Below are 24,540 nucleotides of genomic sequence, written 5' to 3'. Positions count from 1 at the left end.
TACAGGTGCCTTGCTGATGTCTTTTAAATGAACTGTGCTTTGAGCCTTTTACTCTTGATGAGTTGGTAGAGTACCTTACTCTTTTCTGCTTCATTAGTATGCTTTTCTCAATGGGCAGCAAATTGGAAATTCCAGGTCTCAAAATAAGAGGTGTTTTCTGTGGAACTTCACCAGTTCTTCATAGGGCATGTCAACTATTGAAATTGTCTACTGCTTGTCTGTGGGAATACTTTAAGAATGTAAGGATTGGATAATTTTCCTATATATATAAAAAAAAAAACTGTATAAACTTTGAAAGTTCGTTGGCAACATGGGAGCGTAGACTGTGATATTTAAGGACCCATGAAATCGTTTATTTTAAATGTTACTGGTTCATCTCCTTGGGCTGCTGTTGGTCTTTTTTGGTAAAAGGTAGCTGCCATCAGCACTTTTTTTTTAAGTTCTATCAGTCTGTCTTTAATAGAGTCATATCCTTGGAATAATTTGTATGGATCTCTTCTGCAAGATACTGAATTTCAAATTCATTTGGACATTTATTTTAACACTTTCCTTCCTCTGCAGGGACCGGGCAACTGCTGAAGAATGTCTTCAACATCCATGGTTAGAACAAAGCGATAATCCTGCTTGCAGGGCCTGGAATAAGAGTACAGGAGGGGAGACCAGTGATGTCACCCAGAAAGATGCAGATTCTGCCTCTGAAAAATCAGTAGATGCTGAGAAGACTGAAGAGGAAGAATCAATAGTGACAGAAGAACTAATTGTGGTGGCTTCATATACACTGGGACAATGTAGGCAGTCAGAAAAAGAAAAAGTAACTGAGCAGAAAGCCATTTCCAAACGATTTAAATTTGAGGAACCATTACTGCAAGAAATACCAGGAGAATTCATTTACTGAACTGTGTGGAGCTTCATAGCTATAACTGGAAGGCAGTGTTTTCTACTAAACAAAAATATCCTAGCCAAGTGAATTTCTGATATGCAATAAATGTTCTAGATAAAAGGAAACATTGATAAATGGCATCCAAGGAAAGTGTGCCAAGGTTTTAATTTTGTGGAACAGATAAACAAGATTTCAAGTGGCTGATAGGAATTTAACAAAGATAAAAAGCTTATTTTTGTTTGTAATTTTTATTTCTGTGTTTTTGTTGCTTGATGGCAGTTTTTGTTAATTGTTCCAGTGTTCTGGAGAAGTTGACATTGGAAGTGTTTCAGTGACAGATGTTAAGAGGAGTATTTTAGGATATGTTTTGGCATTTAATGCAAATATATAATGCCGGGTTTTCCTCAAACACCTTTTAGCACTCCTGACTTCAGTGGAACTATCTACTGATCTACAAATTGTATGAGAGAAGAATTTGATCAACTGGTTTGACATACAGATTTGAAAGTTATACTGTGTATATATTTCTTTGTTTACATCAAGTCAAAGATCTAGGCCCATCTGGCATATAGCCAAACAGTGAGCTGCACTTCTCTAGGAAGAGATGCACATGTCCCACAGGTAAAGAAATCTGTATTGGGAAATGATTCCAGATCACAGTGGTGATACTTCTTTATTTGGGAGCACAGTAAAATCCTGCTCCAGAGGGTGATGAATTTGCTTAAGTCACTCACTCTTGAGAGCCAGCAGAGATCTCTCCCTTCCCCTCCTGTGCTGGGCGAGATGTGCTAATAGAATCCAGCTCAGTGTGACTGCAGAGTGTTGGTGAGTGGAAAAAAAATGACAGAGGGTCTGATGTAGCTCTACTGAAGTTACTGAAGTTCTCTCCACTGACTTCACCATGTTAGATCAGTTTGTCCAGCTAATGATAAATCAGCCCTCGATTCCACTTGCCCCAGAACCCAGCTGGGGTTTTACTGGGAGCATGAGGTCATTGCTGCGTTCTTTCTGTTCCTCTTACTGCTGCTTTAAGGAAGAAAGAAGCATCCTTAGGCTGAATTGCATAACCTTGTTCAATATAGCTATCAAATGAGGAAGAAGATACCACTTCCTCTGAAACAATGAAGCACAACTCATACCTCGTGCTTCCCAATCACTCTCCCTTAGACACTTGGAAAAACAGCATGTGTATGATGGGGCAGAGAGGGATTAGGGAGCTGTATGGAGGGGTCATAGTTCTCAGTGGACACGGTCCCTCGGAGGACAGAGCTGGGACCAACTGGGCATCAAAACCGACTGGTTTTTGCAATGTGCAGGTCTGAGGATCTTGGACTGAGTCCTAGTTTTCTAAGAAATGTTTCGTATTGATGCTGTTCCAAAGTTTAATTTTTATGTAATTGACGTTTAGTACTATTATATTGCATACTGTTAACTATTCAACTATTTATTTGGTTTCCTTATGCTGTTCCTTTATAATAAACCCTGACAAAAGTTTTCTTGCTATAAAAAAATGAGTAGAGACTCTTAAGCAAGTTTTTCCTTTTTTTCCATGTTGCTACAGATTTTTCTAATTTCAAATGTGCCAAGAATGTTCTTACTCTTTTTAGTGAACAGGAGTTCAGTGCTCTGTGCTAATACTACAGTTCCTCCTTCACACAAAAGGTAAATGGCTTCTTAATAACACAAGCAGTACTGGGCTGATCTGATTAGCATTGCTGTAAGGGTAGGAGGAAAAGCGCTAGTAAAGAAGAAAACTGAACAAAAAGCAGTGTGACACTGAGTGGGGCAATGAGCGTTTTTCCATAAGGCTTCATTGCCAGTGGTCTGGTTGCCTTCACTTGAAGCCACATCAGAAAAATTGCACCTAAATTAAACCATTCTATCGGGCTTCTTCCCCTATGGAATTATATATTGAATATTGATGTAGGTAGGGCAACTCCTCACTCCTTGAAGACCTTCATATAAGAAAACATACAGTAATACTTGAATAATTGAGTTTGGATGTGTTTTATATTGTAATGCAGAGATGCCTTTCATACTCCGGAGAAATTAGTCGTTTGCTGTTTTTTCCCTCCTGTAGACAGTAGCCTACAGAATCCTACTGAGAAGCTACCATGCCAGAGATTTTCTTGGATAGCTCTTGCTGGCCATTAGTAGAAGTTAAACAAGAATCTTTGAGCCAAGAGAGTGAGTAGTTGTGTTATCTGAGCATTTCTGGAGGTGGACGGTAGCTGCATTACTGCATGTTTGCTGACCATACCTACAATGCTGATCTGTTTCAGAGTTTTTAAGCACAACAGTACTCTTCATGGGCATCTTTCTTTTACTGTTCAGTCATTTGTCCAAGACGATTTGCTTCAGGGAGGGACATTAACTTATGAAATTCATTTCTGCAAAATTAAAATTTTTCAGTCACTGCCACTTTGACTTCTTTTTTTCACATCCATACTTCCTTGCTTTTACAAAGTTAAGCAAAGCACTGAGGTTGAAGCATGTTCACATCCCACCCTTACAAAACAAATTTATGTTGCCATATCTGCATACCTTAATGTGTAACAGCTCATGGTTGCTCAAAGCAAATCATTTGAGGGACCTATAAGCTGTTTCAATTCCTAGTTGTAATGGCAGATCATGTCTCAGATGGGGGTTGGTACTAAAGAAAAAGAGTAGATGCTGAGCAGCATACATTTTTGTCCTATATTTACTGTTTTTAATGTATGACAATGAAGCTTAACATGTATAAATGAATTATGTACTTATTACAAGGCCAGTTTCTCTTGAATTGGCTGCTTTGAGACTTTGTGGGCTGCATTTCTTTTCACATTTAACTTTTTGTGCCTTAAGGTGGTTTTGTACAGTGTTTTTTAACATCATTAAGAATTTGTATAAAGTTGTGAAAGTTTAATAGTATGTTATAAACAAGGCATGTTAGATTGGCCCTCTAATAGGAAAAATTTTCTATAATGTCTAACTGCAGGACTATCAGCCAGTCCCACACACTTGAAGCTATTTCTGTTCCATTGTAAGTGTGGGTAAAGCTGTAAATGAGGTATTCTTACCCTACACTGTGGAAAGGGGCTATCGAGGTTAATGTTTCTGGGAGGCTTAGTTACTAGTTGAAGTAACACATGAAGACTGGGAACAAATCACTAGCTTGTGAAGAAGAGCTGGTTTTCTGCAGCTCCATGAATATGGAGGACTGCATGTACATATGCAGTTCATCTGAAAAAAAGCTGCTTATGCCTTAAAGTGTTTGTGGGGAAGGGGGTGGTTGCGGAGAAGGAATCGGCTCCTTAGCATTGCCCACAAGGTCCATCTCAGTCCCCACTCTCCAGACTGGGCACCTGCTGGCTGCCTTCGTAATGCTGGGAGCATGGCTGGTGCTTGCTTGAATGCAGGAAGCTGAAAGGAATGGAAGCGCAGATCTTCTTGGAAATTGCTGGAGAATTGTTATTTCTATGGTTCTGATGCAAGAGACATGAACTATCTGTAGGCAGGGTAGGTCCAGGCCTGTGCCTCCGCTGCAGTTGTTGGAACAAACAGCAAACATCTAGTTGAAAGCAAAGCCTTGTCTCCTCTTGTCTTCTTGCTATGCTCACCTCTTTAAGCAAGAGGCTATAGATTTTATAGTCATTAAACTGAAAGTTCTATAAAATAATTTTTTTTTTTGTCCAAAGCTGAATTTGCATTGTGATTTGTCTCATTTCTTACACCTTTCATTTGAGGGTCCCTCAATACAAAAGGGTGAATTCCAGCTTGCAATCTACCAGCTGAATCTTGAGAGCTGTTAGGTAGGAAATGCAAATAAAAATTAACTGCCTGTTCTCCACTGGTGGTGCTGGCAGGGGACAGGGAGGAAGGTGGGCCTTGCACCAAATTATTCCATGGCTTAAGATCTTTCTTGAATATTCCAGGTGCTGTTCCTGGAAAACAGTTCAACATTTTAAAGAAATAGTGCCAGTTCATTGTACTTCTGATAAGGTGTTTACTGTTTCAGGAACTTTACAATAAATGAAAATTTGCTTTCTGAACAGCTGATGGGTCTTTTGTTCTTCACACATTGGGAGATGCTTTAAAACACAATTTTTTTTAAAAAAAGAAACCATAATCTTTCTTCAAGATAGCATTACTGATCTGAAACAGAATTCCAAAAGTTATGTTAGTTTGGTGTAGGATGACTGCGTGATGACTGGAATCAATAGTAAAGCTAAAGTACAGTGCTGCATTGCAAGCTACTGCAACTTAAACTCTTCTGTGGTTGGTGACTGTACACCTTCACGCTTGGCTTTGAATACTAGCTGGAAATAGATTGCTGGAACTGGGTTGTAATATGTGAGATGGAGTCTCCTGTTCAAATGCCCTTGACTTCCGTAAAGTTATTTTTCTCAACACCCATATAGCAGGATTACTGATATTTTAGTTTTCTGAATTACACATTTGTTCAATTTGTGCAGCAACTATAAAACACAACAATAATCTTTTCCACTCTAAAGCAATATACTTGCACTGTAGAGATCTTCACAATACAGCATTTACAGATGTTGAATTAAGCTGTCATTAGGATTAATAAATACAGTCACATTATCCATGTAAATCTTCCTGGCTTTTTTTCTTGGTGTATACTAAACCTGGAAATATATTGCCATTAAACTCAGGACTGTTATCTTAGATGTCTGACAGGTGGAAAATCACCTGCCTGAAGATGTGGGTTGGAAAGATGGTGTTTAAATGCCAATGAATGGTGTACAGCTGTGTATCCAGGACAGGGTAGAGCATTAATCCAGGTTTAACAAATCATGCTGAAATGTGTGCTCCAAAGCAGTGAAACTTTAATGTCCCCTCCAAGGTGCACTGTGTCCAGAACTGTGTTATTTACTTGATGTGACTCCCTGTGGGGAAAGTCAGAGCATTGAGTAGATGCTGGGTGAGAAAAGTATTTCCTCTTCTAACACTGCTTAATTTCATTAATTGTTCCTGCTATAAGACAGCCGACAACTATATAGCTCGGTAAAATATTTTGGTTGCATAAAAATACAACCTGGAAGCTTTATAAAACAGAAAAAAATAAAGCCCATGTGGGTGTGATAAAAATCTCTCTTAATTAAGAAAAGGTTAGGATTTGTCAAAGTGAAGCACAGCAGTAGGACCACAAGAGTTACTGCAAAATTAGGAGAGGAAAGGTAACTTAACTACTTGAAGGGATTATCTTTTTTCCTGTAAGCACAGAGAACTTAATTGCATGGAGTCTTTGCTTGCTCATGCAATCAGAATCACAGCTAAGCTGGTGATGCACTGAAATCAGTGTACCCCACCTCTTCAATTAATTTGTAATCCCAGTGTACACACTGAATTACACAGGTGCCTTTTAACTAATCCTTACAGGAAAATCTGAGCTGTTGGGGTATCAGCTTACCGACTGCCACCTTTCAGTAGCACCCTGTGAGATCCAGCTGGTCTGGTTGCTGGATGGAAGTTCTTGTCATGGGCTTTACCAAGCAAAGAAAGGCAAAGGCTGTCTCAGAAGTTATTGAATAACGGCGCTTGCTTCTAAATCTTCTAGTAAAGCAAATCAACAAAAACTGCATTAGATTGGTCAAGAGACGACGTGATTCTAGTATTTTTATATACTTGGTGCTACATAAAATGAACCAAAGGTGTTTACTCATGTGTCTTCCAAAGTAATACCAAGAATGTGACAGGTCTCCATCACTACTGGTGTTACAGGACTGCCTGGGCAGCGCTGCAGGGAACTTTGTAGCAAATCGTGCAGAAAACATGCAAGAGAATGATTTTGCTTTGACAAGCAGACAAGGTTCAGGCAATGGTGGGAAAGAACAGGATGCATCTTCATTTCTAAATGGGAGGTGAATCCAAATGACTAATGTTCCCTGTGCAATAGAAGGCATCTGCCCAAGCTAGGAAGTGAACTGACAGGCTCATAAGTTGGACAAAACCATATTACTACCTGGAGAAACACACTCAAAAGGGAACGCATCAGCCCGCTTAGCCTTTATGAAGCTAGTGCTTTTAAAACATCTGGTTTTATATAGACCCTGTGTGCTAGTCAGGTCCAACTCAAATTGGTGCAAGCATTGTAACAGTCTGCTAAGCAATATTTGTTGTTCCTCAGTTGTAAATTAAGTTCTTGCCCTGAACAGCCTGCCGCCTTGATAGTTTCCTTGAGGGTGATGACTGCCTGGCAGAAGTTATTAAAATCAAACTAGAGAGTAAGAAACAAACATGCAATCCAGCAAAGGTCATGAAGATGATGGTTGTTTTAACCACACCAACAACTGGAAAAGGAACTATGCAAATTTTCAAGCCAATATAAAAGAAATTATTTAACATACTGAAATGATTAAGATTATTAAAGGATTGCAGCACCTGCCAACAAGGCTGAGAGACCTGCACTCTGGAGAAGAGAAGACTTGGGAGGGATCTTACCAGTGTGTATAAATACCTGTGGGGGAACAGTAAAGAGGATGGAGCCAGGTTCTTCTCAGTGGTGCCCAGTGGCAGAACAAGAGGCAATGGGCACACACTGAAACACAGGAAATTCTGTTTAAACATAAGAAAAAGCTTTTTTTACTGTGAGAATGGTTGAATGCTGGTACAGCTTGTCCAGAGGTTGTGGAGTCTCCATCCTTGGTGATTTTTGAAACCTGACTGGATGCAGTCCCAGGCAATCTGCTCTAGCTGATCCTGTTGTGAAGAAGGCAGTTGGACTAGACGATCTCCAGAGGCTCCTCCTGACCTTAACTGTTCTGTGATTAGAAAATAATGGCTTTCTAGAGGAGTTTAACTAGGTTTTTTAGGGTCTTTTATTGAAACATGAATATTTTCTCAATAAAAATGAAATTATTGTCCGGACTGGTATTTAATAACATGCAACACAATATAATTACAATTAATTAGTGCTTCAATGACCTAAGGAAGTTAAATGCAACCTAATCTGCTCCAGCACACCTTAGCGGAAAAGACTGCAAGGGGAAGGGGGGTGCCCAGGTGCCCTCTTGAAGTTATTTGGGCTTTCAGCAGCTGCTGGTGATTTTGAGACTTTTGCATTCCCGTTTTCCTGGCATGCCTCAGCTCTCTTGGCTGCACCTGTGTCCTCTCTGAAAGCAGCCGCTGCGGGCTGTGGTGTATTTAATGGGAGCCACATGGCCAAAGTAGCTTGGCACTGAATGCACCAGCTTGCTGCTTTTTTCCTCCCTTTGAATATGTGTATCTTATAAGAGCTCAAACACAGACAGGAAGTGGCTTCTGAGGCTCTTCAAGGTCAAGAGGTAAGAATTTCTGTGTTTATGACTACTAAGTAGTACAACAAAACTAGGAATTTGAATGTGACTTTTCTCTTGTCCTGCTCCAGGGATCTGCTGACTTCCAGCTCCACCCATTGCTTTCTTCCTTCTCCAGGCTTAAATATTTAATTTAGAGAAAGATTGGTATGATATGATGATATTGCCCATTCTCACAGCTTTGATGAACCCATGGGTTGGTTAGGATAATCAGGAGTGCTTAAAGTTAAAGGGGTGCTCTGTTAGGTCTCTAGGGGGAAAGTGAGACATGGAACCTCTCTGTAAGCTCTGCTTCCTCTAAGCAAGGCAGTAAAATCTCCTTGGTTTGCATGGGGATATCTCCCTCAGGCTTTGGATAAGTAGGGTTAGAGCCAGGCCAGGTGGTAGTATTGTGGTGCAGCAATTTGTGAAGCCAAACCAGCGATATCGTGTGTGCCAGCTCAAGAGAGAGAGGGTGGTGAGCAAGCGTTGTGTTGCAGGCTGGGCTGGCTGTGGCCAGGTTTCCTGGACACTTGTACACCCTGCAGCCACTGCAGGTCGCAGACTTACTAAGTGCACAGCAGTGACAAAAGGCAGGTGCATGGTAGTGTGTGCTAGATACTCCTAGCACAGACATAGGGAGGGACTGAATGGGCTGGGGTTGCTCTCCACAGCCGCAGCTTCTTTGGAGACTGGTAACAAGTCAAAGCTGCAGTCAGGGAAGTGATAGTTGATGGATGTGAAGTGATTGATTTGGCTTTTCCTCGTCAACTGTTTGATTCCCCACCAAACTTCTTCAGTGACCAAAAGCCAGAGTTGACCAAGCTCTGAGACACTGGATGGCCAGGAGATCTCCAGATCTCCCAGCTAGTTTTCTTGCTAAGTGGGCTGTGGTAGTGTGTTGTTTTTTTTTTTTTTTTTTTGCTTACTCCTCAACTTGCTCCTGCTCTTGCTCCTCCTCTACCTCTGTTGGCTGAGCTGCTGTATTGACAGAATCAAGGCACAAACAAAATCTCTGGTTGTAGTCTGACTGAACCATGGCAGTATTCTACCTGTTCTGCACCTCCTGAGCGTTTTCCTCCCTAAGCAGAAGTGGGAGAGTGAAGGTGCTCTCCCGACCTTGTGTTGGCCAGTGTGAAACAGTGTGTGAAACAGTGGCTCTCTCTGTTATATTGACCTTCTGCTCCCTTCAGCATGAGCAGCAAGCCCCTTCCTGGAATTCATAAGTTACAATGAGTGGCCTCTGCTGTCTCTTGAGCTTTTTAATGATAATTGTGAGGGTGCAAATCTACCTGATATGCGACTTATTCATTAGTAGCGGAGGGGGCTGCTGCTGAGCTTCACCTTCGCTGCTTTGTCCCTCCTGCTTTAGGTAACACCTTGTTGAGAAATGGGGGAAAACCAAAGCAGCAAGGGAATCGCTTTGAGAAGCTGATTTAGTCTTCTAGCCATGACAGAGCAGCCCAACTGTCCTGACTTTGGTCTGCAATTGTAGGAAAGTTTCATTTCCTGGCAGTTTGTTTACTTATTTCAAATTCATAATACCAGCACACACAGGGCATAACACATAACTTCTCTTGAACAGCAAGTCTTTTGCAAGATATTTATTTTAGGCTTCTGCTGAACACATGAATAAACCAGGAAAAGAAAGAAATTACAATTATGACAATGATGAGGTCAATCTTAGAGAGAAAATTGTCTTGAGAGCACCCACTTAAGTGAAATTGTCAGTTGTGACAACTGTGTACGTTCACAGACGCAGCAGGATGCAATCAATTAATGGCTCCTTCGGCTCAATGGGAGGTGGAGAAGCAGCTGCTTTTCTTTTTTTTTTTTTTTTTTTAGCCTTCTTGCACACCAACGCTTTCCACTGGGGAGTGGTAAACTGGAATATTCTGACCATCCCGCAGTTTCAAGGTGACATCCTGAAGGCACCAGCTGACACAAACCAAAAGAGATTTTTAACTTGTTTCAGTCACTTTTAATATAGTAGTAAAGTTGGTGTAGAAACAGCTGGCACAGAGAAACAAATCATTCCACGCATTCATTGCTCTTAAAAATTCTCTCAAGTGTTTTAAAATTTGGTTTGCGAGTGCCAGCTTCTGAAAGCTGTTTTCCTTAATAGCATAGTGCAGCCCAAATTTAAAGGTCTGGGATGTGTGTTCCTATTTGTTGCAACTCAAATAAAATTCTGCCAGCTATTTTTAGACAGGACATTCCTCCCCCCGCCCCGGTGCCTTTCTTCCTCTCCATCTTGCAGGTGCATTCCTTGCTCTGCTCCTCTCCAGCCTTGGAGCCAGCCTGTGTTGCTAAGGAATTATCCTGGCTTGGAGGAGTTTGAACACTGTGCAATCACTCAGTGTGACTGCTGAAACCCTGATGGGGTATGAAGGTGGCTTCTCAAAGGACAGGGGAAACTGTGTTGTTTGGGGGCTGAGGGGGAGCCTTTTCCTTCCTCTAAGCTCTGCTCCAAATCCACTTCTGTGAGACTGCTCGTGCTGCTTTTCCAGCTGGGAAGGACTATTATTTTGGGGTACTGAGACAGGATTTTTTCAAAAGCTCCTGGCACTCGCCCAGCTCTGCTTTTGCTGGAGTAGGTGTGGAGTACATACAATTAGGCAATTAGGCTGCTGCATCTCTGTGCAATGGGTCTGTGGCAGGGCTCTTCCCTCACCAGCCCTCCAACTCCACCTGATCCAGGACAAGCAACTGCTTCATTTAAAACAGGGCTTGAAGGAGCAACTAGTCGCTCCCCTCAGCATGGCCTGGGCTCTCAGCCCTTCCCTCCGCTTGCTTCGGGGTAGGCAAGTGTCACTTTGCAGGACTGGTGCCTTGACCGCCCTCGCCTTTGGGCGCCCTCCCCATCCCTGCGCTGCCTGTGCCTGAGCTCCCTCCCGGTCCAAACCAGCTCATGCACTCCCAGTTTCCCTTCTTTTCAGTTTCTCTCTTTTTAATAACTACATAAACAAATAAGCCCTGATGGACAGACTGCTTACTCAGAGTCTGAAGCATTTCAGTGGGTTGGGAGCCTCAACTGCTTTTGCAGAGAGAGGTCACCTCCTGGTGCCGTTTTACTGTGTCTGTATCAGTCTGGTTGCCTCCCAGCCCTCCACTGCAAGCACCCACCCGTACGTTCTGCAGAGCCCCACCAGGATGGCCTTACATGTTTGTTATTTCTCTCAGGGATCTCAGGAGCTCCTCTTTGTGGAACAGATGGGAACAAGCCATTTTACTCTTAGTTCCTCAGCTGGGTGCAAGGACACCAAGTCCTGCCTAGCCCCAAGTGGAGCTGTGCGCAGGACCCCACGTGTAAGCCAAGATGGTTGAGTCTGACAGATCTGTCTGCTGCAAACCCTTTTACAGAAGATTTCTTTTTTTTTCTCTTAAGATTGCAGATGGAAATGCATGGAGAGCCCATTTTAAAACAAAACTCTGAGAGATGTAGGCACTTCAATTACTGCCATAGTTTAACATCTTCAGTTATCTTCACAGTAACACAGTGAAACAGGAGGGAACTGTTATTTCCCTCCATCTGTGAGGTGGGGATGAGGAGGAGAGAGGACCTCAGAGCCCAGGTGCCCAGGAAAGTGTGGGTGTGGAAGAAAGGTGGCTGGGGACCTCTGAGGATATCCCTGGTCACTAGGGAGGAGGCCAGGTCTGTCCCTGTGCCTCTCAAGTCCCAGCCTAGTGCCTTCCTCCCATCATTTTTACACCTTGCTTCCCATAGCTATTCAGAAGAGAAATACAGTAAGTTGTGCTCATCTAATTATGAAAAGAAAACATTACCATATGGCTGGTGGCAGCTGAGCAAAAATGTTGTAGCTTTGCGTTTCTAAATAGAGCGAACAGAAGTGCCTAACAAACTCTGAGAACAAGTACATGTGAGGAGGTATGCATCTAATGAAATTTCCTCTTTTGCAATGGAAGACGGACTTTGAATTCATGTAGTAATTCTTTGCTCAGTTCTAGGAATCAGTTTGCCCTTGACAAGAGAGGCTTTCAGGCTTTGTTATTATAAAAATGTAAAGTTGCTACTATATGATGTGGAGTTAGAGCATCCTTCTACTGTAATATATCTGTTCTAGCACTTTTTTAATTATAAAGACTGTGTTTATTGGATAACTTGAAAAATCCTGCATGATTTTTAGCTCCCCTTGATAGGCTCTGGTGTAATGTGTAAGATAATTCCCCTACTGCAATACCTGATACTAGACTACAGTTAGGACTGCTGTTGAACAGCATTGCACCTTCTTGGGGAGGAGGGGTGGGAGGGGACAATACAGTACCTTGGCTCATAGTGTTTGTATATATACTGAGCTACAGTTTGTAGAACACATTTCACACAAATGAACGGCTCATTTTGTTCTGTTTCTATTCATACGGATGAATTCAATATATTTCTCAACTAACTTACATTTTTGTTGTAATGACGGTAATAACCTTTCACAAGACCTTCAGACATGAATTTCTCTTCCTTTGTGTGCATGATCTCAGCAAAACAGATGACTAAAGCAAATATCCTGCCCTACTCTTTTCTCCTACCACTTCTCTCCCTGTGTCTATACATTTCTCCCAGTACGCACCATTGACGGGAGTGGTCCATCTCTGAGTTAATATAGAGGTACCCCGCTGATTTTGTTCCAGATACCGGTAACTTTATCTGCAGATGTAAAAGTAAGTTAAAGTTTCAGTGAAGCAAGTTACTGAAATGGACATTTATTCCTTCTACAGTCCAAGACACAACACCTCCCTTTGAAGTTAAACCCTAATTTTTTTTTAATGTATTTCAGTTTCATTAAGCTTTTCAAATGGCTGATGTGTGCATGGCTATACAAGTATGCCTGTTCTGCCATACGTTAATCTCTCTCTGCTGAAAGAATGTACTGTGTTACAGCTGCAATGCCCAGGGGAAACCACTCGCTCTCTGAAATATTTATGAGCAAACACCTTTCCTTACCAGAATGCACGGTGATCTGGAGGGGACCTGCACTGTGCTAGAGCTTCCCATAACCATAACAAGCCTGTAGGTTGAGATCCTCTACAGATCAGTTCATTAACATGCATTGAGGCAATGAGATGTTCAATGATTTTTCTCAGTGTCACAAATTCCACCACTCAGCTGTTTAACAAACAAAGGTAGGAGCTGCAGCACTGACCACAGCTAATTGCACTTGGTCTAATGTTTGAATAAAAGAAATGTTTGAAGTGTAGTGTTTGGTGGTAGTACTGCAGTAACAAATGGAAAATGCCAGGGGTTCTCCAACTGAATCAGGAGGCAGGATCTGGGGATGTTGTGGAGTCAGTAAATTGATCTATGATATAATCATTAATTATGATTAACTAGTTTATTTCATGAGAATGTGAATGCTCATGAGCATGAAAAAGCAGAGAAGAAAGTTGGTGGTTTGTGTCCTGGGTGAGGTCAGCAGAAAGCAGGGTTTGACTTCACCCTGAGTCACCTGAGCAACCAGCATTCTTAAAAGGTGATGCAGGAAAACATCTGTGGGACAGGTTCTCTTCTTTTCAATCAGTGTAAGAGGTTGTACTTTTCCCCCCACACTTTTGGCCTTAGATATGATGCCTTGTAGAATCTCTGAAACCTGAGAAATTGGGAAACACTTTGGCCCAGGGTATCATGTGGGTGAAGCCTGGCTGGAGCAAGATGGAAAGTGGAATTTTATGGGAGTTGGTTAAAGCTTGATTTTTTTTTTTTTTTTTTTGTTGCCCTGATAGTCCCCCTCCTTCACTGCACCATCTGCCCCATTCCTCACTGCCTTTGCTTGGTCCCAGGACTGAAAACTAGTCACCAGGAGGAACAAAATGATTCAAATGTGACGAGATCCCTCAGTGAGTTGCCTGGAGAGGTCACTAGGGACATTTTATGTCCCCAGCAAAACCAGGGAAGAGCAGCATGGATTAAGGGGTAAAAACACTGATGGAAAGTCCTCTTCAGGCAGCAACCCAGAATGGAAGTGGACTTGTGTTTGCAGCGTTTGCCTCGCCCAAACCCTGGGCTGACGCAAGGAAGCCTTGTGCAATACTTCAGCACCCAGCACCGCATTCTCCAGTCACTATGTAACCCCAGCGCTCAGCCCTGTGCCGGGCAGCTGTCCTCTGTGGCACAGACTTACAGGTGCTTTTAACAACCACACCATTTGTGCTGTACCACAGCATAGCTGGTAAGAAGCTATAAATCCCTGTTCTGAATAAAGCTTTAAAAACTAGCGTGGGATGTATCCAGGGAAAAGAGGGAGGCAGCTGCTATTTTAAAGATGGATCTTTATAGGTTTCTGAAAATTACTTTGTGGCTTACAGTAGCAGGAGGGGGATCGACTGACTTGGGAGGTCCCTTGGCTTTCTGTGATGTGCCTACATAGCACAACGTGAAGATGCTGCTCTTGCTGTTTCTAGTCTCTTGCATTAGAGCATAGATTTATGCTCTGGAAATCCATTCCTATTCCAAATCAACTGGCATCCCACCCTACTGCCTTCCAGGGCCAAGTCACTTGTGACCTGCTGAAAATGCCCTAGCTGATCTCTTGTCACCTGGTGCCTTGGGAAGCCACCCTGTGACACCACCTCCCCAGTGTTACCTGTGCTCTTTCTGTGTCCACATGGTTACTCCCATCTGTCAGTCGGATGTTGTGAACCTTAAGAGGGGGAGCACCCAGGGCTTCCAGGGCATCAGGATTGCTGTTCAATTGCTCCAAAGCCTGCTGATAATACTGGGTCCTGGCAAAACTCTCTAGGTGAGAGAAACAGTATAGCGAGGAGACTGTCCACTTAAAATCAAAACATAAGTTTAAAAAAAAAAACCAAACCACGTTTCCTCCAGACTACCCCACCCTCCATGAAAAACACTCTGAAACTATTAATTGGGAGAAATCTGGCTAAAGGAGGAAACACACCCTTACATCAGGGAAGCAGTGCTGAGCTGTAACATTATTCAGCCCACTTAAGTGAAGAGGGCTCTGAATATAGCCTGTTCCATACTGATATGCAGTTCAGCTTATGGCTGTGTCACCCTGCTTTTCATATGTTTGTATATCATCTAAAAGGAGAAAAAAAAAAAAGGCATAAGGATGAATATCTGAAAATGTTCTCAATGTAATTCAATTTTTTTTTTAAAGGAGGTACAGAAAATACTTTAAGAATGGAGAACATTTTGCAGACATTGGTGTGAGACGGGAACAGCTGCTGCTGCTGTGAAACTCTTGCTGTGGTCTTGATACAGCTTTTCAAGTGGCAGCCATGAAGCTGCAACTCTACCGACAGATGCATTAAAAGGGAGGCACAAAGAAGTGCTATTAGAGTTTTAATGGTCAAGCAGCAACAATAGCACAGTAGACTGGATGCTGTAGTGTTGGCATATGGAGGACAATTGTAGTAAATTGCTATTTATCAATGTCTGGTTACTATGTATAACTGGGAAATGCCGTCCATTGGTGACCACTGCACTATGCAGAGCTGTGAGGCTGGAAACATGCCGACCCTCCTTATGGAGGCAGAGACTTGCTTATAAACAGTTTAAAGGCTTGCCTGCTGAGATTTCTAGATGTGCTTCATGCCAACCTAACTTAACTCTGCCTTTCTTGATGTCAAGAGAGTGAAGCTAAGAGTGTGCACATGTGAAAATCCTACTCTGGCAACTTTGCTCTTGCCTTCCAAAGAGTTTAAAACAAGGTGTAAGGTCTGTTTCCTGGTCTCTAGCCTGCAGGTATTACTCTTGGAGCATGAGGCAGAGGATGCTGTCCCCTCTCCCTAATTGGAGGCATCCCCTGTGAGCAGGCAGCATCCAGTTGGCATAGAAACAGCTTTGCTAGGCTGCAGCCTGCACTGGTCCTCCCCAGCCCCCTGGGCCATCCTAAGGAGCTCCAGCAAAAGGGGTTGCAGCACGCCAGCCCTTTAGTGCCTATGGATCATGGCAAGCAGCCACTCAGACCATGTTCAAAGTATGTTGTACTCATCCTGCGGGTTGGAGGGGAAATGGGTTTGAGTTTCCTGCTGCTCCTTCTCAGCTGTTCCTTGTTAGCATCTTTTGTATTGGACATAAAATGCCCGACTAACCTGTTTGTCCACGTGTTTTCAGTAGGAGAGCTGAAAGGATGCTGGGGTTGGCTGGGGAGACTGCTCCCATGAGGAGGGTGTGGAGGTGAAGAGAGTGAGTAGAAATAGGATTACTTGAGTGTTTGTACAAGCTTTCACAGAGACCACATGCATGTAAACTTCCCTTCAGCCTGAAGGAAGGGAAGGGAAGCACCCCTCTCCTCCTGCTCCCACCACTATGGAAGCCACTTGCTCCTCACAGGTCCCAGTATGGGCCAGTTCTGTGCACTGGGATAGCAGAAGGAACTGGGATAACCCTGGGCGTGGGCCAAGGGAGGAAGGGTCCCAGTGTGGCTCCCCTGTCTGTTGGTGGCTACAGAAGCACACACTCTGCAGCAGAAAGTGTCCTTTCAACAGCCTGGTTGGCTTGTCACTGAATTATCAGATAGCTACTCGGTGGCCACCAATATTGCAATGGAGCAAGAAGTAGCCATTGCATTGTGCCACTTGATTGCACAGCTAAGTGATGCAGGGAGTGAGCCCTTTGACTTTCTGTATAGTACAGGGGGTGACTCCCCCCCCCCCGAGATTTCTAGGTAACAATGCTGAAGCTGAAAATTAAAAAATGCTAACGTCCTTGTTAAAGCCAGATTCAATACTTTAAAGCGTAAGAGGATCATATATCTGTCATGTACTCCAGAGCTTGAGGGCATGAGCTGCCTGATATGAAAGACTGCTTTCCAGCCTTGTCTGATTTGTTATTAATACGTGTAAAATGAAGGGGAGGTTTTGGAGCTTATCTGAGGGCTTGAGGAACAGGCTTGGCTACACTTTTCTGGCAGCATCCTCTGTTATAAGGGTAGGTGAAAAGAAATATCATTTGATAGTACCAGCAAGGGAGAGCCATAGGGCCAAAAGGCCTATAGCAACCCCTGAGAGAGAGGCAAAGCCTATTTCTGGTCTGATGCTAAATATCTAGAAACAATTTTAGAAAAAATAAACATCTATCATTTGGACTAATAATTTGGATTCTTGGCCAAAGACACGTAGCAACTAGAGCTGTCTGTAAACAGTAATGGCACCGGTCTAGATTTTTTCTCCTTGTCCTGGTGTTCTCAATGCTGAGCACTCTTATCTGCCCCTCTTTCAGGAGAAACTAATGATGTCTTAGCACTTCACAGGCATGTTGTGTCTAAGGGCCAGCACCACAGAGAGGTTTACAGATAAAACTGCTAGACTTTAATACCTTCTCACAGATGATCCTCTCTTCCTGCACAGTTGTAAAACCTCAGTAAGAAATGAAACCTGCATTACTGCCTAAGCTTTCACTTCACCCTCACCCTCAGGAAACCCCCCAGAAACCAGAGTTTCTCTTGACCACAGCAGCCTGTTTCCTATGCAATACCCACCTCTGGAAATGCGTGCAGCAGCCCTGGGGCTGAACAAAGCAGAGCTGATGGAGGCAGAACCCAGAGGCTCAGCCACGCTTCCCTTAATTTCATCTGCTTTTCACATCTTGCATGCTGCTATTTTCCCCACTACACAAAAGCAAATGAAAGGGGCAGAGGAGAAATAAGGTTACTAACAGCACCAAGACTTACTTTGCATAAGATTATACATCACGATGCATCCCCCACCGCTGAACAGTCCCATGAAAACAGCCATTTGCTGCAGTTTTCTTAGAGAAGCTGGCATTTTTCCTCCCTGAAAAGAAAAAGGGAAGACATTTGTTGTAAAAGAAGAAAGCTAAAGGGTTATTTCCCCTCCTCCTCTTTCCTAAAAGCCCTTTCCAACCAGGCCTGAATGAAAGCGCAGTGCACAGGCATCAGGCTCTCGCTCACTGGGGCCCCACTGCGCGCCCAGAAGGAAGGGTGATGAGAACAGAGCAAACGGGGGACCCAGCCGGGTTGAATGTGTTTATTCAACTTCTTTTAGTGATGCCACCACTTTGCTAATTGCCGAGAAGAAAATGACCTCCCCAGCGTGGCCGGGGGCCAGTGCCGCAGCACATTGTCACGGGGGCTCCCGGTGCCTGTGTGCTTGCTCACACACTGTGAGTATTTAGGCTCCGGGGGCCAGATTTCTCTCTTGAGTAAACTCCTCTAAAGTAAACATGCTCGCGGCAGGGCTGGATTTGGCCTGGAGTGGTAAGGGACAGAGCCAAGCCAGCACTGTGCCAGCAAAGATAATGGAGCCAGGGTGTGTGTATTCTGTTGTGTTGTTTTTCTCCCAAGCTGTGGATAAACAGGAAGGCTCTTGCAAGCTATTTCTCTTCCTTCCTGCATCCCCTAGCCCAAGCTTGTCCTTTTAATGAGTCATAATTTTGGCATTTGAATGAATGACACAGCAGAATAAGAAACACCTCTGAGAAAGTCAATCTACTAAACACTTCCACGGTTTGGGTAAGAGGGGGACCGTGTGGCCTGAAGAGCCTGAGCTAATGCTCCTGCCCACAGCAGGAGTCAAGCTGAGTCGTCAGTGGGAGAGTAGCACGTTGCTTCAGGCTGTGGCAGGATGGGACTTGACTGAGCATCTGAGTATCGGCTTATGCTCTTGCTTCTCTCGCAGCTGGGATGGTAGGGAGGAATGTTCTTGACAGCAATAAAAAAAAAAAATAGCAAAAGGCTTCCCTTTTTGATGTAGGCACATAGACATCTGAATACTTGGGGAAGCTGTATGGGACTTCTAATCCCAAAGGCTTCACACCTCGATCCTTGTGCCACGATGGCGTGACTTAAGCGTTACACTCAGCGAGAGCTGGTTAATGAACCAAGGCCCAAACCAGTCACAGAAATGTGACCTGGGCAAGGCCATTTGAGTCCTGTTGTGAAAATCCCCTCTAGCATCCCTCAGGTATGTATTAGTCAGGTATTTCTCGGACGACAACCACAGTTTAGAGAGGGTGGAGAGGCAAATGTCAGGACTCCTTCCCGTCATGGCTGGGTCAGGGTGACATGGGCAGCTTCCCTCTTTTCACCACTCTGCTGACATGCCTGTATGCCATCTCTTGCATCCTCTAGCCTGAGGGAAACCGTGAATGCAACCCAGGTACAACTTTCATCTACTGCCCTGTTGGCACGTGTTCAGTTGTAATGCGTGCTATCCCTTAGTTGAAGGCTTTCCTTGTTAACTAGTACCCTTGATTTTAAGAGCTCTTAATATTTAAGTTTACTGTTTAATTCAGACTTATGGATAAATCTGTTGGTAGTAATGGTAGCAACCCACAGAAGCACATGGGTATTACATCTATTTTATGCCCCAAAATCCCCAAATTGTGCCATTGGTAGAGTCAGCCATCATCTCTCACTCCTGATCTGTTTCACTGAAGAGTTTTCTTCTTCACTTCCCCTGGGGAACTTGAGTGGTGTGTGAAGTTGCAGCAGAGGAAGTGCAAGTGTGTTTTTACAGAGAAACAGTGGCAGTTGTTTCACAAGGACACTGAGAGCTTTCTGCTCACCTGCTTGTGTTTGCAACTTTCCTTAAATCACAATTTATAATGTTATTTCCCCCCCTCAAACTGCAACATCTGATTAATAACTGAGTTTCCCATAAGATCCATCTGGCCAGGAGGAGGATCCAACACCACATAACAGGGAGAAGAAAAAAAGGTGGTAAATCTGGAGAGCGTATCAGATATAACGGGCTGTGACCTGTGACATTTGTTTTTGCCCCTTTCAAAGTCGTGGCCAGGCAAAATTTGCTTTTTGTGATGAAATTCAGGGTAATTTAATGCAAATGTCTAGGAGTGAAGGGTGCTGCCGGCAGTTTGCTGAGTAAAAGTGGGAAGACTTTGCACCAGTGAAGTGGGAAGCTCTTGCACCAGTGAGAAGGTTTTGACTGAGGCTCAGGGGACCTGACTAGCAAAGGGCGGAAATTAGAAGCTTTGCAACTTGCTGTCAGTGGGTTTGGGGTTTGTTAGGTCTCACGGTCTGCTTGCACCCAAACAAGGGGGATGGAAAGTAAGAGGAGCTTCATGCTGATCCGTCACGTGCTTGTGCATGCTCTCATCACTGCCTCTGCTCGCAGCAGGTCAGCGGCTGTAAGTGCCCTGATGGTGCTATGTGGAGATGGTACCATCTGGCAAGGGAGCTTGGCAGCTGAGAAGTCGTGATCCTGGCAAGTGCTGCTGCCCCATGCAGCGCTCCCAGATGCTCCTGATGTGCTGCCCCTGCCTGCAGCCGTCACCTGTTGCTGGTGAGGCAGGGATGCGGGTAGCTGAGGTGCACCCAAGTTGTGCAGCCCATACCGGCTCTGTGAAGGTCCTCATTGCCGTAACAGGGAGAATCTCTGTTGCTTGCTTTTGGTTGCAGTGAGAAGCCTGCAGGCTGGCTCACCCCATCCCCAGGCTAGCCCTTGCTGCTCTCCTTCCACTTGTTTCTCAGCTGTCTTCCCAAGCCAGTCCTATGACAGCACATTACAGGAAGAGTTTCAGAGCTACGTGTTTTAACAAGTCTCTCAAGACCTTGCAAACTTTCTCTTTGATCCCACAATTCCCTGTTAGCTTCCAAAAGCAAGGACAGAGGTGTCCTTGGAGCCCAGTGCATCCCTCACAGGGGGGCTGCTGCTCCCCTTCCCTGCCATCATGGTCTCTTGTGGCATGGATGTCTGGATATTGCATCCAAATCCTTGAGCATCCCTTGGCATGCAGCTGCTGCTGACTTCTGAATTATGACACTGGAGATACCAATGGTGTCAGCTTGTAGAAGACTGAAACATAGTAAGGAGCTGTTGTCTGTGAGGACTCGTCACTAGGATTTCTGCCCTCTGGCCAACTGTGTTTGCTGCTCCCATCTGCTGCTTTGCTGAAGTGCCATGGAGGTGGCTCGCTAGGGAAGGGAAGCAGAGACATGCCCAGAGGTGTGCCTCCTGTCCTGAGCCTTTCTGAAAATTACTTACAGCCTGCAAAGTGTAGAGCTACTAAAGGGAAGGACCAAGCTCCCTTGAGTTCAGTCGCCACAAAGGGAGTAACTGTAAGACAATGCATTTAGGAGAATCTCATAGATACAATGTGCAATTGCCTCCTAAGGAGGGAAGTTCATGTTGTTATCTGTGGTGGAGATCTCCCCTCAGAACCTGTTATACCACTAAAAAGTATGCAAGTCAACTGGTGGAAAAACAGATTTCTTCACAGCCAGTAATTAAAAAAGCACAGTTTCCAAGCTATGCTGTTCTGCAAAAACGTCTTTTCCCTTGTGCTATTTGCAGTGGTAAGAAAGATTAAGTGGAGATTAGCACACACAAAAACACTGAGCCTACAGTTACCAAAAGAAGAGACATTAAATCATCATAAGTACTGTTCTCTAAAAATAAATATTAAAGAGCAGAGCTTCCTAATAAGGGTGATGTTAATTTTGTGCCTTGAAAATAGTAGATATGGTGGAGAAGGTAGTATTCAGGCTTGACTTTGAAACTAAGCAGGACTCAGGCAGTTAACAACAGGATTTAACAAACCCAGAGAGGTGGAAGACTCCCAGGGTCACATGTGAAATGGTGGGTTACTGCAACAATAAAGTCTGTTTTTAATTAGACTTTGTGTTCCCCACAGAGGATCTTCTAAAAATAGGCTTGGCTTAAGAGATTCTCCCTTATTTCAGCAAATTCAGATTTTCTGTTTTGGTCTCTGAAATTCCTGTGGCAGAGGCTGGTCTCAGATACCTCCACCAAAGGCAGGTAGTGGTGAAGCAAGGGCATTTTCACCAAGCCACAAACATTCATTTTATTTGCCTCAGACCTGGATGAGGGAGCTGGGGCTGCAGGTTCTTTAGGGAAGGCATATCTTCCTTCTCCTCCTCCTAGCACTACCAAGCTCCACCAGCACCTCCAGCTTCTGGGTGCTATCACAGACCAAACAGTAAACAACAATATTGCTCTGAAATCGGAGAGAAGCAACTTGGTCCATGCAAACTTTGTGTGATTACTGCTGGCTATCTCAATTTGTGCCACTGCCTACCCACCTGGCCAAGACAATATACTGCCAGGCCACCAATACAAGCAGCTGGGAGCCTTTAAATGACTTTGAACCACTGTAGTCCTGAGGTGTCAGCATGACACACTAAATATGTGTGGCAAAAAACTACTATTAAATTAAAACTTATCAATAAGCCTGAACACAGACCTGAGCATCTAACTTCAAGGCTGGAACTGTTGCCTAACCCTTCTGCAACACAACTCTCCCTTGGGCTGGTGGGATTTGAGTCAGCCTCAGGTCCAGCTTTTCTGCAAGCCACCTAGGTAGTCATGAAAGTCACAGGAGACGAGGCAAACCACGCACAAGCACACACTTGTATTTCACATTCTTGCTCTCTTGCCCATCCATTGATCTTGTAAGATCCATAAGGCATCTGGGTGTGAGCCAATTTCTATACTAATAGCATGCCAGGACAACATTTTGGAGACAGCTTCTTGACACTCACTGTCTACAAAATACCTTCATCATTGGTATTGTTACCAAAGACAGGACAGTACAGCAGAAGTGTTTTGACAGGATTATAATTTCAGCATGTTATTTTCTCCTTTTTCACGGAAATAGTCTCAACATACTATTTACCTCATTTCTGAGAAGTAACAGCACAAATTGTGCCCTCTGCCAGCATGTTCAGAAATACCAAAAACTTTGCATGTACGATCTGCCTTCACCAAAACCTCAGCAACTTGTAGGAAAGAAGTTTGCTTAATTCACAGTCAACCCAAAAGTAAGAGTAATACTTTTTTTTTTCCTCAGTGGTTCTTCTCCAGATGCACTGAAAAGGCATAGTTTGGCATTTAGGAAGGTAAAACACTTTTTCAGCCAGCTTTGAAATGGTCCCTTCCAGGGTCTCCTTGTGGATTGATTCCTGGAAATGTGTAACTTATCCTGGTTAAAATGCTTTGAAGGGACAATTCTATGTATGAGGAAGATTACTGGCAAGCCAGGAAACTGCGTTAAGTTTATTTTTCTGCCTTTGCTGCTAGCTAATTAACAAGGAAAGTGAAAGTAGTCAATAGAGTGATTAAGGACTCTAAACAGCCACCTCATTCTTGTAGTTGTATCGCATCTCCTGGGGCACACGCTACAATGCAGGTGGCTTGCTCAGTTAGCACAAAGCCTGACAAGGCGCCTACAGATATTTTCATTTCATTTCCTTTTTCTCCTCTCTTGGGTGCTCTCATTTGCATGTTTCTATATATTTATATATCTTCATGTATCTTCTGTACTCTACTATCAAAGACTACTTCCCCAATGTGCTCTTAAGCTGCCCAGTCTCATCTGGCGGGCTCGCCTGTACTGCATTTCTTTTCCTCCTGCCTGCCCACCTTCACCCCTCTACATGCCCTCTTCCCCTGCAGACTATTGCACCATCCCAGTGCCGGGCAGACAGAAACGGTGGGGTCACAGTTCCCGTTGTCCAAGGAGCAGTCTCCTGCCATCCCTTGGTTTATCCCTCTGTGAAATGGAGTCTGTCTTCCTAACTGCAGGTAATGAAGGCAGGTGCCTAAATCCCTTTTTGCTTTTCTCCCAAGTTGCAAAGATGCTACAGCCTAGTTTGTTTAGTCTTTTTGAAGGCCGAGCTCATGTGCCAGCCAGTTCAGCAACCCACTCCAGATCATCCTCCAAGACAACTAGAGCTGCTCGTGCTTTGTACTGGAATACGAGGGATATCACAGAAAAGAGGCATGACTAGGGTGTGTTATTGGAGAAGCAGGATAATTATACCTACAGTGTGACCCATTTTTGCTGTTATTGGAGCATGGCGTTATAGGTTAATGCCTAATAATCTGTCATTAACATCCCTAATTATATGTTTCTGTAACTGGACACCATGGAGGGGGGAGGAAGGTGTGAATGTTCATCTTTTGTGTTTTAGAGGTGAATTGCAAAGGAGTTAAGAGTAAGAATTCGTAAGTAGGGTAAATGAAAAAGTTGCATCCAAGGTGCAGGAAGGAAAGATCAGTGATGTTTATGGTTTTAACAGTGAGTGGTTTACCTGCGAAAACTACAGGACAGCTTCTTGGCTTCCCTGCCACTGGGAGTGAGGTCACGAGCACTGCAATGCAAGGTTCAAAAGAATTGCTCTACACTGTACCCATGCCTCCCCACAGCATGCGTCACAGCCCAGCTTCCAAATAGGCACGTTAAAACAAAAGAATCGCATAAAGAAATAGCAAATACAGTCCTTTGACAGTCTCGCGCTGTCAGGATAAGAGGGAATAGCACTCTGTGCTTAGCAGGAGCTTAGCAGAAGTGGACTGTCAAGCCAGGGAGGTTTTCATAGTGTGATGTGTATTTTCTGTATATGGTTTGCTAGAATAGGTTTACTAAACCTGCAAGGTAAGTGATCAGTGAAGAGTACCAAACCA

At 43.9% G+C, this 24,540-nt stretch overlaps 2 protein-coding genes across 7 annotated transcripts in view; one reads left to right on the top strand and one right to left on the bottom strand.

Annotated features, from left to right (window-relative positions):
• The window catches only part of STK17A (serine/threonine kinase 17a), a 28,173-nt gene extending 23,098 nt beyond the window's left edge, over positions 1–5,075 (top strand). Inside the window, exon 7 of the mRNA XM_072853426.1 lies at positions 562–5,075. Within this exon, the coding sequence (XP_072709527.1) occupies positions 562–895 (334 nt within the window). The 3' untranslated portion in view covers positions 896–5,075. The remainder of the gene's footprint in view (positions 1–561) is intronic.
• Positions 5,076–9,760: 4,685 nt separating this feature from the next.
• The window catches only part of COA1 (cytochrome c oxidase assembly factor 1), a 52,916-nt gene continuing 38,136 nt past the window's right edge, over positions 9,761–24,540 (bottom strand). For all 6 annotated transcript variants that reach the window (XM_072853418.1, XM_072853414.1, XM_072853416.1 and 3 more), the window contains 4 exons: positions 17,805–17,907; positions 14,751–14,902; positions 12,741–12,817; positions 9,761–10,095 (listed from right to left, as the gene is read on the bottom strand). In XM_072853418.1, coding sequence (XP_072709519.1) covers positions 9,999–10,095; positions 12,741–12,817; positions 14,751–14,902; positions 17,805–17,898 — 420 coding nt within the window. In that variant the 5' untranslated portion in view covers positions 17,899–17,907 and the 3' untranslated portion in view covers positions 9,761–9,998. The remainder of the gene's footprint in view (positions 10,096–12,740; positions 12,818–14,750; positions 14,903–17,804; positions 17,908–24,540) is intronic.

This window comes from Ciconia boyciana, chromosome 2 (genome assembly GCF_034638445.1).
Source record: "Ciconia boyciana chromosome 2, ASM3463844v1, whole genome shotgun sequence".
Lineage (NCBI taxonomy): Eukaryota > Metazoa > Chordata > Aves > Ciconiiformes > Ciconiidae > Ciconia > Ciconia boyciana.
This window is presented reverse-complemented; position numbering and strand designations above follow the sequence as displayed.